This window comes from Nicotiana sylvestris, chromosome 2, assembly GCF_000393655.2.
Source record: "Nicotiana sylvestris chromosome 2, ASM39365v2, whole genome shotgun sequence".
NCBI lineage: Eukaryota > Viridiplantae > Streptophyta > Magnoliopsida > Solanales > Solanaceae > Nicotiana > Nicotiana sylvestris.
In genome coordinates, this window is record NC_091058.1 from 47,351,224 (window position 1) to 47,365,586 (window position 14,363).

General features: G+C 35.0%; 2 protein-coding genes across 2 annotated transcripts; one reads left to right on the plus strand and one right to left on the minus strand.

Annotated features, from left to right (window-relative positions):
- Positions 1 to 4,907: 4,907 nt before the first annotated feature.
- On the minus strand, positions 4,908 to 8,047 carry LOC104210613 (GDSL esterase/lipase At1g29670-like). Its single transcript, XM_009759560.2, has 5 exons — positions 7,740 to 8,047; positions 6,941 to 7,065; positions 5,757 to 6,005; positions 5,415 to 5,661; positions 4,908 to 5,244 (listed from the first exon to the last, which is right to left on the minus strand). Exons 1-5 carry the CDS (start codon positions 7,990 to 7,992, stop codon positions 5,021 to 5,023), a joined length of 1,098 nt encoding a protein of 365 aa, XP_009757862.2. The 5' UTR covers positions 7,993 to 8,047; the 3' UTR covers positions 4,908 to 5,020.
- Positions 8,048 to 14,021: 5,974 nt separating this feature from the next.
- LOC104210612 (small ribosomal subunit protein eS30z/eS30y/eS30x-like) lies at positions 14,022 to 14,210 on the plus strand. Its single transcript, XM_009759558.2, has one exon. It carries the CDS (start codon positions 14,022 to 14,024, stop codon positions 14,208 to 14,210), a length of 189 nt encoding a protein of 62 aa, XP_009757860.1.
- Positions 14,211 to 14,363: the final 153 nt, after the last annotated feature.

The window sequence follows — 14,363 nt, forward strand, 5'->3', positions numbered from 1 at the left end:
GCAAAATAATCCACATTTTTAATAAGAAATTTAATGAGTTTTTCCTTGAGCTCGGGAGTTAACCTTGTGCCTAGGTATACTTTTTGATCGGACAGATGCTCGAACAGTATGACTTGTTTCAGCTCTTTGACCGTTGACTTTGTTGCATTGTAATCATCGGGGATTACGAAGGTTCGAAGTATCATGTAATCATCATCCACGATAATTTCCTGTTGTTCCGATTCGGTCGAAGCCGACGACTGTGGTTGCTATTTGACTTTCTGCTTTTCCTTTGACTCTGGTCCCTTTGTTGATGTTAGAGTCGATACTGGGGTTACCTCATCGATTGCAAACATCTCTTTTTCCATTGATTCTTTGTCGTACATCGTTTTGACTCCTTCCGATATTGGGAATTTGAAGACTTGATAAAGTGGTGAAGGTACCGCCCTCATATTATGGATCCAAGGTCTCCCGAGCAGAGCGTTGTATCTCATATCACCTTCAATTACATGGAACTTTGTTTCCTAGATAGTTCCAGCCACGTTTACTGGCAACATTATTTCCCCTTTAGTGGTTTCACTTTCCATGTTGAAACCATTGAGCACTCGAGTTGTAGGCAGAATTTGATCTTGAAGGCCGAGCTACTACACAACCCTCGATTGAATAATATTTGCCAAGCTACCTGGATCAATCAACACACGTTTAACCTGAATTTTATTCATAAGGATAGATATTACCGGTGCATCGTTGTGAGGTTGTTCGATCCCTTCTGCATCCTTATTGTTGAAAGATAAGGTATCTTCTGGTAAGTAGTCCCGGGTACGCTTCTTCCTTGTGATTGTGATTTAGAACTGCTTAAATGTCGAACCCTAAGGGATATCGACCCCACCGACGATCATATGAATCATGTGCTGCGGTTCCTCCTGTTCATTTTTCCTATCTGCATCCCTGTTTCTAAAGTGATTTTTTGCTCGGTCACTCAAGAACTCTCGAAGATGACCTTCGTTAAATACGCTTGCTACCTCCTCCTTTAATTATCTATAGTCCGCAGTCCTGTGACCGTGGGTTCCATGGTACTTGCACATTTTATTTTAATTCCTTTGAGCTGGATCGGTCTGCAGGGGTCTGGGCCACCTGATATCCTTGATTCGTCCAATGGCTGACACAATACCTCAAGCATCGACGCTGAAGTTGTATTCCTATAACCGTGGTGCTTCCTTAGGCTCGACATGTTTATCGAAGCCACTCTTACTCATGAGCCCTTGAAAATTTTGACCTCGATCATTCCTCCGATCATTTCGAGCGGGATTATGTCTTGGTCCATTGTTTCTATGATTTGCGCTATATAGTTTGTACCGATCTCTGTTCGATTGGGGCTCTCTATCGATATCCTTTTGAATCCTGCCTTCGGACCTATTTGGGTAAACGGAACTGGATGGAGCTCCCAACTGATTATCCTCGACTCTGATTTTTGATTGGTATCGATTATGCACGTTGGCCCAGGTCACCGCTGGATATTCAATCAAATTTTGCTTTAGTTGACGTGACGCTACCAAACTTTGCTCGTTCAAACCTTGAGTAGAGGCTTGGACAGCCCAATCATCGATAACCGGGGGTAGGTCCATGCGCTCCATCTGAAATCGAGATACGAATTCTCTTAGCATTTCATTGTCCTTTTGTCTCACTTTGAAGAGGTTCGACTTCTTAGTCGTGACCTTTATTGCTCTGGCGTGTGCCTTAATGAATGAATCCACAAGCATGACGAAAGAATCGATGGAATTGGGTGGCAAATTGTGGTACCATATCATCTCCCCCTTCGATAAAGTTTCTCCAAATTTTTCAATAGAACATATTCAATTTCATTGTCTTCTATGTCATTTTTTTTTATTGTGCATGTATAAGAAGTGGCATGCTCGTTAGAATCAGTGGTTCCATTATACTTGGGAATTTCTCGCATGCGGAATTACTTCGGAATGGGATTCAGAGCCGCACCTGGTGGGAAAGGCTTATGTACAAACTTTTCCGAATCCAAACCCTTCAGAATCGGGGGTTCCCCCGGTATTTGATCAACCCGGGAATTGTATGTTTCTACCTTTTTATCATTAGCCTCGATCTTCTTTTCTCCCGATTCAATCCGTTTAGTGAGCTCCTCGAGTATCTTCATGATGGGGTGTCAGTTCCCGATCCATTATCATTCAATTTCTCCTATACATGTTCGACTCTATGAACAACTTCATGTGATGTATCAAGTTCGATTCTGCTTGGAGCTCGATTCTAATTTTGGAGTTGTGTTACCGAGGCATGTTGAGTTTGTAGCATGCCAAATATCATTCGAAGGCTAATTCTGCCTTCTTCACCATTCTGTCGTTCTGATCGGCTGCCCGGGCGTCTCTGCGGACGCTATTTTCAGAGTCGTCACCTAAATCTCCACGAATGGTGACATGAGAATTGATATCAACCGAATCTACGGCTTGTGGTGTGTCGAGATTGATTGGAGGCACTCCGTTTCCCGGGGAGACTACGTGTTCGTTTTTGCCATGAAGACCAAGGTCGGTATCGGTGTGAGTAGGTACTGATTGAGAGTTTGACATGTTGATTCCTGAAATCAAAAACACTTACGAGAACAAGTGTAAAAGTAGTGTGTGTTATGAAGGTTAATATTAAGCAATCACTCTTATCCACAGTGTGCGCCAAACTGTTTACCCTAAAAACTGGATAATAATTAAACTTATAATGTGGTTTTAAGGATACGTGATTTCACCTAATATTAATTGATTAACTTAAAGTTAAGTGATGGGAATTGACAGGAAGGTAAAACAAACCAATGCTTGGACAGTGCCCTTGAGCTGATGAACCCTCGAGCTTAGTAAAGGAAGAACAATTAAAGAACAACAAGTTGATAAACCAGAAAAAGAAATAAATATTATATTGCCCTAATCTGTACGAATGTAAGGTGTCCTACAAATGATGGGGACTCCCTTTATATACTAGAGCAATCCTAATTATGGTACAATTCTAATTACGGAAGTAAATCCTATGATTGGTACAAATAACCACCCTTGATTCGATCTGTTCCGGGATTTCCGCCGTGATCTTTGACCGGTAGCGGATATCTCCCCTTTCCGTTATTGCACTTCACTCGAAGTCGGTTATACTTAGTCTCGATTGCCGCTGGTCTCGGTCTCGACGGACATCTCGATTCTTGAACTCGACACCTCGTCTTCGTGTTATAGCCCGATCCATTGCGAGGCTGACCCTCGTCGTGATCTCCTGGTCTCGATTGAATAGCAAAAATTGGGCAAACCCGATTTTAACCGTATACAATTAATTTCATTGTAGAACCTATTGACCAACTTCTTTATTCCTATATTTCTAAATAACCAAAGAATTCAAAATTTTAAGTTTTTTTGTTATTTGTCTGTTTTGATATTAGAACACAAGAAGAACGATAATTTTCACAAGATATTCCTATAAAACTCTGATAAATTTCATATGACAAAATTTCTTTATTTATTGAGCTGGCTAAATACAATCTACAACTTATTTTGAGGAAGTTACATTATTTTTTTTATTTTATAGGTCAGACACATCATTTAATATTATTGACGTGAGGAACATATGCAAAACGTGTACTCTAAGACTAGTATAACTAAAATAATATCCGTGTTAACACGAAAAATTTCCGCGAAAACGTACTAGCAAATATGAATCTCATATACCTACGTATAGTTAAAATAGAAAAAATAGTTCTACAAAGATTTACTAAGTTACTTTTCACTGTCTTCTATGAAAAAGATCTTATAAGTAAAATAATGTCTATAATTAACTACAAAACCAAATATCCCATCAAACTGCTCATTTTCCTCAGCTTTCGTCTTGTTTCTCCAACTACGCTGCCTACTACAACTGTGATTTTCGGCTTTAGTACAGACAGGACAAGCTCATGGACCATGGTTGTTATTCTTATTGGACTATTCCTGAAAATATAAGCCCAAACCTAAAATAACATGCCAAAAATACAACCTGCGAAAAAGTCCTTTAAAAAATTTACAATTTCTTCTAAATGAAATGTCCTGCTTGTGTAACATGTCGGTTTGCTTTCGATCTCGGTTTAATTTATTTAGTTACTACCAAATTAAATTAAATTTATTGAGTTTACTCCTTTCAATACCAAATCCAATCAAATCAAAGCATAAATTGCCTATTTCTTTTAGGGCTTGATTCGGTTTATGGTGTTGGTTTCTTGGTGTTCATTAATAGCCATAACTGCTATTAAAGGTGACTTCTCTTAAATAATGGTCACACAATTTACTCACAAATTATTGAAGATTGAAGGTCATTACTGAATGATTTGGACAATCCAACTATTTGTCACGTACGGCTACAGAAAAGCAAATCAATTGTTTGAATGTGTTAAATCGATCTTTAGTATATATGATTTTGTTAAAATGCCTATGCCCTTGTAGTTTAGCAACACTCATGTAATGTAACAGTATAACGTAATTAGAGCGCCGCTATTAACCAACAAGGAATACATATATATATATATATATATATATATATATATATATATATATATATATACCACACAAGTAATATTACTGTGTTAATTGACATTCATCTTCTCCCAATTCTGGTGCTACGGTATAAATCAATTACATTAAGATCCCTCTATAACAGCATCCCTATATAATAGTTATTCACTATAAAAGTCGAGTTATTCTCAGAACCGAATATTATATTATGTTATAATATATATCCTTTATAACAACACTTCACTATAGTAGCCAAAAAATATAGAAACAAACAAACCTGTTATAGAGAGGTTTGACTGTACATGTGTTTTTATGACTGTTAATATAAATAGAATCATAATGTGTAGTTAAGCGTTCAAGTTTCATCTCTAATATAAAAATGTACGAAATTCATTTGAAAGCAAAATCAATAGACGAATTTTATTATACATACTAAGGTAGACAAGATAGTCGTTTATTCAAATTAAAACTTGACGAAGTTACACGACGCGACTGTGTTAACTTATTTAGAGCAGAGCCAAGTGGCTAATATCAAAGGGATAGGCATCAGTGGGTAGAAGAGCAGTGTAAGCTCTTTCAGCAGTGGCCTTATTGGGAGCTTCTGTTGGGTGAAAACCATCCCAAAAATAGTGTGATGCTCTATCATTGCATGCACTTCCTCCATAACTACACTGCCCCTTAGCTATGAAGCTCGAAATTTCACAGCATGGGTCAGCCAAATTTGTTATACCTGCAACCAAAGTTATTAAAATAAAATTAAGCTATATATACTGATCATAGTATGCAGATTTTGTATACTGTCTGTATAGTTCAATCGTATGATAGTGCGTTAATTCAGCATCATCTTTAATTTACTAAGATAATTAAAGATAAGTGTTTACTGTGACATGTTTAACATACCGATAGCTGCAGGATCTCCAATTGCAATGCTTGTTACATTAATGTAGATGAAATTTGCGTTGGGCAAATTACTGTTGAAATCGTCTATCATTGGTTTAAGCTTGTCCACAAACTTTAGAACTGCACTATTTATAGAGTCGACACATGGTGAGTCCTTTGTCCCATACAAATCCAACTCTGCTGGAATACAACCTATGCTACCTAGCCCGAACACAGCAACTTTTCTTGCTCCGTAACTGTACAAAGTCTGTTTTGTTACCAAAAAAGAGACCGGAATATATTAGTAATCTTAAGCAAAAAGTCCAATGAAAGGAATTTGATTCATGGAAATTGCATTTGTACCTTTAATTGTTTTTCGTATTGCTGAGCTAGGATTGTAGCATACTTCTCTGGTTTGTACAAAAGGCTTGATGGATAGAACTGAGGCATCAAGTAGTTGTTGATGTAATCGTTGTTACCCATTCCAACAATGTATATACATTTGCTTAGATACTCTTTGGTTAAAGTCTTATTATTTTCAAGCAAAGTAGACATGTGGGAAATTGTCTCTTTGTGATTTCTCAATTGCCTATTCAAGCTGATTCTATCTCCCTGAAAATCCAGAAAAAAAGTAAAGAAAGAGATTCAAGTTAATTTAGCCTAGGGTCAATCCAGAGTAAAGCGCATTGTCTTCAATCTCCCTAAAAATCCAAAATAAAGTACTATGAAAACCAAAATGAGTTCTTTAATATTTTTCTTGGAGTTATCACGGGCATCGAAAATCTACTAACGGGCAAAAAGAATGTGAACTGTCCTTTGGTTATTCTTCTTAATTACTTTAACAAATTTTTGTATAAGTGGTTAGTTTAGCCTAATTATCAAGAATTATTTATGGTCACTATGTGCCAAACTCCCTATAGTGGGTAGTTTGGCAATATAGTAACCGAAAATAATTCTTTGTGACGTGTTTTTTTGTGGAGTAAACTTGAAAATAAAGAGGTTTCAACCTTCAAGCTGATGTTTGTTTCTGACATTGCGAACAAAATTATATTAGCTGGAACTCTTTTCTTTTTTCTTTTAACCAAAACTGGAACTCTTTTCTAAGTAAAAATTTTAGTTAAGTGGAACTCTTTTCTAAATGCTATAGATCGTGTTTAACAGCAGCTTGAAGTTTGCCTCTATCAAAACAAAAAAAAAAGAGATCAAGTCTCATGCAAACGCCAACAAGAACGAGATTTAGATTGTATCACACCCCGAGAAGAAAAGAAAGTTTAGCGTGAACTCCAACGTACGATTCTAGTCTTACTACATAAGGTCGTAAGCTTATTATATATAAAAAAAGGGTCTAGTTTATTTTAAATATTTTTAGATATTATAGTGAAGTGTTAGGTATATAAAACATATGTTATAATATAACATGAAAATTAGTGCCAGAAAAGCTTGACTTTTATAGTGAAGTATTGTTATATAGGATGTTATTTGTTATTTGTCCTTAATCTAATTGCAAATGCTCTTCTAGTCAAGGGATATATGTTGAAGTATTTTACCAAATGTATTCCCGACTCATCACGAATTCCAGCAGCACCAGATGCATAGTTCACCCCTCTAAACATCTCCACACCTTTCACTGTTGCAAATGGCTCAATATACTTATCAAAACCCAATAAATCCGCTGCAAATATAGGAAATATATTAGTAGGGATTCACCAATAGTTTAGAAATATTCCACTGCTAAATGTTACTTTGGTTAATCATTTCTACGAAAATGCCCCATAATTATAGTACGATATATATACTTAGAGACTCAAGGAAACTATGACTTTTGTACCCTTACTATAAAATGCAGCTAAGAGAGTTTCTTAGAGGGTATTTGGATTGGCTTTTAAGCTGGTCAAATCAGCTTTTAAGCTCTTTTTAGCTTTTTTGGTGTTTGACAAAGTCAAAAAATACTTAAAAAGAGTTTAAATCTGCTTAAAACAAATCAAAAGCAATAAGTTGGGCAACCCTAACTTATTAGTATTTTTTTAACTTAAAAGTTATTTCCGCCGAAAACTCATTTTTTGAAGCCAATCCAAAAGGGCTCTTATTTGTATAACTATTCTCGATGGAATGTTCTTATATAGTGCTAACAATTTAATAATTCGAATGAAAGACGATATAATTATATGAGTCTATTTTAGACATTTTATCCATATAGTTAGCCCATTACTAACAGGTAATATGCATCATGCAATATTGTTAGAGCGTATTCTAAGATAATTAAACCAAACTAGCATTTCAATGAAGGATATATTAAAATTTAATAATGAAAAAAGAAGAAGAAGAAGAAGAAGAAGTAGTTAGGACCAATGAAATCTGCCGTATTCTTGCCATTGGTGAATCTACCAGTAGGACCATCAGGAAAATCAATTCCATAAGGTGGATAATTAGCCTTTGCTGTAGTAAAGAGATTATTGTTATTTCCATTATCAAATAAAGAGTCTCCCATAATAAACAAACAAGGCACCTGTTGTTCTCCCTTTACCAACAATGGACTTAAGTTTATGAAGACCAACAATACAGTCAACAACACAAACCATATCTTCATCTCACTTGCCATTTAAGAAAAGTAGTCAAATCTAGATGGGGAGGAATGATACAATATATAAACAATAGGAGGAGCTATTTATAGGAGGATAGGAAACGAAAGAACGAATTTCCTTTAACAAACTAAAAAAGAAAAAGGATGTACCACGCCAAATCGTGGACCACAAAGATTAAATAATTCAGGTCTGACTTTATGAAAATTGTTTTATAGTAACTTGATGGGGGCATCGCCAGCAGGGATATATCTTCATGTTTCATTTTTTGGCAAGACGACATTTTTTGTAATTATAAACCGAACCCCTCATGTAAATTTGAAGAATTTTAAGGCATAAACAAAAATATCTAGCACACTTGCAGTTTCCCAAAATCTTTACTCTTTAACGTTTTGGTGAACTTAGTTCAATTTTCCTTCCTTGTAATTGAGATATGCATTAGGCCGGTAGGCTAGGGGGATAGTCGAGCTTTTTCTACTACATATTGGGGGAGACTGGTTTGATAGGGTTGATTTTAGAGGGCTAGTGGTTAATGTTGTGTCCACACTATCATTTCTGTTTTTCATAACTTCGGGTCTTAATTAATGGTTTTTATTATTGCATGTCATTTATTTTATGGGTTTTATGATGCTGTTACTATTTTTATGGTTTCTGTTGACGATACTGATATATTGTCTCTTCTTGTTTTCTTTCCGTCTTCCTGAGTCGATGAGCTATCGGAAACAACCTCTCTACCCATAGCCCATAGGGGTAAGGTCTGCGTACACACTACCCTCCCCAGACCCCACTTTGTAGGATTTTACCGGGTCATTATTTGTTGTTGGTGTAACTTGTACATATATTCTCAACAAAGTCTAGTGAAAATAGCGATTTTGGCCCCTTAGGTTAATTGGAAGTGAAACGCATTTAGTTGATTATCACATTTACGGGATTAAAAGATGAAATAAAATAGTAATTTCGGGACTGAACTGCTTTTTCCCCTACACCTTATATTACCGTGTACAACATGCATATAAATTATAGCAAATTACCATGACGTTAATTAGTCTCTGGTTATTTGGGAAAATACAATTAAGCTCTGGTTTGGCTGTTTGCTTATTTTAATCACTTTGTTCCCTGTGAAAATTTTCTAATCATCCGGACTAGGCAGGTGACCTTAGTTATATTTTATTTATTTAAAATTATGGATTTTACTTGGAGATATAATTTTTTGGATCCAAATACTATTTATTTTATATGTGAAACTAATATTGCATACGAATAGATTGATTGAACACCTACTCTTCGTATCAACTTCAGATTAAAAGCATATGAGAAACCATAATTTTAAAAGTCAAAAACTTACAAGTGCAAGTTTCAAAATCTGAATTGTAGTTTTCAGGCCTAAAACTTTAAGAAAAAAACATTTAACGTAAAAATTGCACGGAGCGCCCTATTTGGTCGCCCCCATTTAACCTATACCCATTTTTTTAAATTTTTTTTTAACTTGTACCCATTTTTTAAACAACTTCAGCCCCCTTTCTCCTCCTTCTTCTCCTCCTCAAAGTTATATCCGCCTCTTCTTTCTCAAACTTCTCCTTCTCCCTTTTCTGCAAGAAATCTGTTACGGCTATGTATATAACTTGTGAATGCAAGTTCCTTGGTGGTTGTCTGAGATTGTACAGTGTGGTGGAGCTACTAAATCTTTTGAATATGTCATCTTAGGGATCATTACTGTTCTTGGTAGTGTGAGTCTTTGTTGTTTTCATTTCAAAGTGGAATGCTTTTTCTGTGTTGCTTCTCTTTTACTGCATTACACGCCATTACCCTTAATCGTTGTCATTCTCTTATTTTAAAGTTGTAACTGAACCTATAAGCCAGACTTCGACTCCAACATATCATAAAGATAAATCCTCATAAGGATTTCCTAATTGTTTTGTATTTTCAAATATCAGTTGCTTAACAATAAAAATGGCTGAGCAAAGCTGAGTCTGAGTTAGACGAAATGAGGTTGTTGCATTTAAAGCGGACGATAACATAAAAAACTTATTTTTCCAGAAAAAACTTCAGCTCTAGAGCTAAAGTTCGCCAGTTACAAACAAAAATTTCAGCTCTAGACCTGAAGTTCGACAATTACAAAATAAAAACTTCAGCTCTAGAGCTGAAGTTCGATAGTTAAAAAACAAAAACTTCAGCTCTAGAGCTGAAGTTCGTCAGTTACAAACAAAAACTTCAGCTCTAGAGCTGAAGTTCGACGGTTATAAAACAAAAACTTCAGCTCTAGAGCTGAATTTCAGGTTCGGCTATTAGAATGCTGAAGTTTTGCGCGATTGTCTTTGCTACTTCAGCCCCGTATGCTGAAGTTATGCGAAAAAGTGGGTACGTTTGTAAAAAAATTTTGCAAAGCAAACACAAGTTAAAATGTGACACAAAAAGTGAATATATGTGGGCGTCGATTTGACATGGAGTATGACAAGTAAACTACTGGGATGGGCCTGGGTTCAGTTGCCTAGCCTTTTATGGGGAACGCCTTTCTCGTGCGTGAAATCAGGTTATGAGAGTTTTATTATACATTATTATTTTCAAAGCCATATGGGGACAATCACCTGCAATGCAAAAACAAATATGATTTGTCATAACAAGGAGATAATCACATGGCATGGAAAAGCAAATTTGAGCTGTCATATCAAGACTTTATGAAAAGTTTAATTTTGTATAGAAAACTTGTATATAGAAGTTTGAAATTATTTGGTCACTTTTAAGTAGATGTCAGATAAACATTTACATTAGAAAACGTTGGAGAAAATGGGTTAAAGTGAGTCAAATTGTCTGTAATTAATGAGCATAACTGTTGGTTTCCTGAGTATACGTGACTGTCAAGTAATAAAGTATCTCGAAAGTAGAATATCAAACTCACAAGGACTTAGATAAATCGTTAACTATGCTAATTAAAATCAATTTACTGTCCAAGGTAATCAAGAATGTGATTTTTTTTCCTATTAATCTATTGTTGCAAACGTTAAACAAGTAATCACTAAATTAACAAGAACACAACAAGTTGTGATTTGGACTTTAATCAGAGGAGGTGAAGATTCCGAGATTGTGACCGGTTTATTAATCCTATTAAGTTCGTAATTGCACCTGTTAATCCGAATTATCTATGGTTGCTAATTGATCAAATCGTTTATACAAATAGCATACATCCACAATATTATACGTCTATCCATAATATATCAATTCCATATTCTCATGGTATTGAATATATCATGAACGAAGAAAATACGGTATTCAACCAAGTAGGACGGTTAGATATATTTCTATCCTAACCGAGGAATTCTTCTCCGAGCCACGAATTCAAAAACAAATTTTCTTTAATTCTACTCTAATCTAAACATGACCTTTCCAAGCATAGCATAGATAGTAGGGTGAATCGGTAGCTACAATAATTCATAAGTTAAACTAGAATTAAAGAAACAATCACGAGATGATAATTCCAATAAATAAAGATGTAATTAATAAACGTCAATATATATGTCAACCACACCCCTAGAACTAGAGTGCTTAGGTACTCATATTCGTAGTAATAATCATCCAAGTATTTTGCCTAAATATATTACAAAAAAGGGAAGAATGGATGAAAAACTCTATGATTTCTCCCTCTAAAGTTGTTCCACAAATTATTTGTGACTACAAATAATGTCTTACCCTCCATAAACACGATAAGGAAGTATTTATAGGCTAGGGCCGGAGTTTCCAAGTTCAAAACCGGGTAAGAAATATTTTAATTTGCGAACTTGGGACATTGGGCGCCTGACCTCATAGGGCTAGGCTTGGGGCACGCCTAGAGCCTCGCGAGGCAGGTCTTGGCTCGAGATAATGCCGACCTTAAGCTAGGTGTCGCCTGGTTTGGCGCCTGGCTTGTCTTCTTCGTATTTTCGTGCTCTTTTCTTGTATTTTCGTCACTCTCTTGTGCAACCTTTACTTGTCTTCATATTCCAACGATCCTACACATGAAACAACTCAATTAAAATCAAACATCGCGTAATTAATTATTAAAGTACCAAAATATAAAGCGAGTAATGTACTAAAATATAAAATTATAGCCAAACATCAATAAATTTCTCCTTTTTATGCTTAGTGGGGTTACTTAAGTTGATGTCATGCGCCCATGTCTCGCTGTTATTTAAATCAGGGACAGAGCTAGAATATAATTTACGGGTTCGGTCGAATTCAGTAACTTTTATCCAAATCATGTATTTGTTTAAGAAATGCATCGAATATGTACAACTTATTAATTTTATAACCCAGTTATTTAAGCAGATTAGATTCCGAAACCCAAAAAAAATTAAAGTGAAATTAATTCTTACTGTAATATATAATTTTTCATTGAATGAACTAATAAGAAAATAAGAATGTTGGGGAAAACAATGATAGAATGGAACAGGGGAGTAGTTTCACGAGTGCAACGCAGCTTAAAAAGACATGTCTCAATCAATTTTCGAACTTTATCAAAGGTACGTTTCAGAGTACACATCTACATTTACTACTACTCCGTCCATTCCAATTTAAGTGAGCATATTTGACTGAACACGGAGTTTTAAAAAAAGTGAACATTTTTTGAATTTGTGGTCCTAAACAAGTTAAATAAGGATCCAGAGTATTTGTGTGGTTACAAGAGCTTCTCATTAAATGTAGATTGAAAGTATAAGCTAAATTGTTTTCAAATTTAGAAATGGGTCATTCTTTTTGGAACAGTCCAAAAAGGAAATAGTTTCACATAAATTGGAACGGATGGAATATCAGTCTAGCTTTTATAGCTAAATTATAGGTACTGAATCCAGCTGGCAGAAATCCATATGGCAAAGTGCTAGCCTTATAGTCTATTTGGCCAAACTTCTTTAAGTCAAAAACACTTTTTTTTAAATAACTTTTTTTTTTAAATTGAAGTGTTTGGTCAAGTTTTTAGAGAAAAAAAAAAATACCTTTGAGTGGAACAGAAAAAAGTAGTTTCTCTCCAAAAATATTTTTTTAAAAAACATTTTTGAGAAACACTTAGAAGCAGTTCTTAAAAGTTTGGTCAAACACTAATTGCTGCTCAGAAGTGTTTTTCAAATTAATTAACTAAACACAAATTGTTTCTCACCAAAAGTACTTTTGAAAAAAGCATTTTTGAGGGAAAAAAACTTCTCAAAATAAGTTAATTTTTGCAGCTTGGCCAAACAGGCTATTAAACTTCAAAATCCATTTGTTATCAATTTTATGCAATTCAGTATTCCCTCCGGTCCACAATTAGGGACCAATTTGCCTTTTTATTTTGGTCTAAAATAAATATTCATTCATATAATAAAAAAAATTCAATTTGTTTTTCCAAAATTACCCTTATATACATATCCCTAAAAAGTCTTTTACTCATCATATTATCTATCTATACTATATTAAAAGCACGAAGACCCCTCACGAAATATCGTTTGCCTTTTTTACCCTTTAAAAATAGAGCTAACACTGGATAAAATAGTCATTTGATTATTTTTCTAATATTTAGAAATAGTCATTTAATTAATTCACTAACATTTAGGAGTTTGTATAATAAATTTTTTCCTTATTGAACTCTATTAAATATTCTGACATTTAAAACTTTAAATATTTAATATTTTACCTTATATAAATTTTACACTTAAATTATATATAAATAATAAAATAAATAAATAAAAGAGAGAATAAGAACATTAAAAAAAGAGGAAGTACGTTTGACTTTGGATAATATGGAAGTTTCTTTAAAGACGTAATGGCTTCCTGGCCACTTAAACTTGTAGGGTTTTTGAAAATCGATACACGAACTTTGAAATTTCCCATTTGAACACTCAAACTTGACAAAATGCGTACTAATAAACACATCCACCAGAACGTGTATATCAATTGCGTTGACATGTACAACACATCATGCTAAGCTTTACTTGCCATGTGTTATTTGTGGGTCCCATTTTTAAAAAGAAAAAAAAACGCCTGAACACATACCCAATATTAGCCTGTACGAGCAGCTCCGGACGCTCCTAACATACCCAATATCACCATGGGGAAAGTTCACGGATCACTTGCTCGTGCTGGTAAAGTGAGGTGGCAAACTCCAAAAGTTGCCAAACAGGACAAGAAGAAGAAGCCTCTTGGCCGTGCTCACAAGATGATGCAATACAACCGCAGATTCGTCACAACAGATGTTGGTTTCGGGAAGAAGAGGGGGCCGAACTCATCTGAGAAGTAAATGAAAAAATGACTTTATTTTTAGGTAAAGAAAGTTGCTGAAGTTCAATGAGTTGTATTTGCATTCTGTTGCTTCTGAGAATACTCCGGACAATACAATGTTAGCACTATTATACAATTGGTTTCCATAGTTAATGAAATGAGATAAGCAAGA

What these genes read in the sequence shown, in the direction of transcription:
- LOC104210613 (XM_009759560.2), bottom strand. Translation starts at nt 7,992, where the DNA reads ATGGCAAGTGAGATGAAGATATGGTTTGTGTTGTTGACTGTATTGTTG. An exon ending in GAATACGGCAGATTTCATTG is followed by an intron (nt 7,066 to 7,739) that starts GTCCTAACTACT and finishes CTATATTTGCAG; the next exon opens with CGGATTTATTGGGTTTTGAT. An exon ending in TGGAGATCCTGCAGCTATCG is followed by an intron (nt 5,245 to 5,414) that starts GTATGTTAAACA and finishes CTTTGGTTGCAG; the next exon opens with GTATAACAAATTTGGCTGAC.
- LOC104210612 (XM_009759558.2), top strand. Translation starts at nt 14,022, where the DNA reads ATGGGGAAAGTTCACGGATCACTTGCTCGTGCTGGTAAAGTGAGGTGG.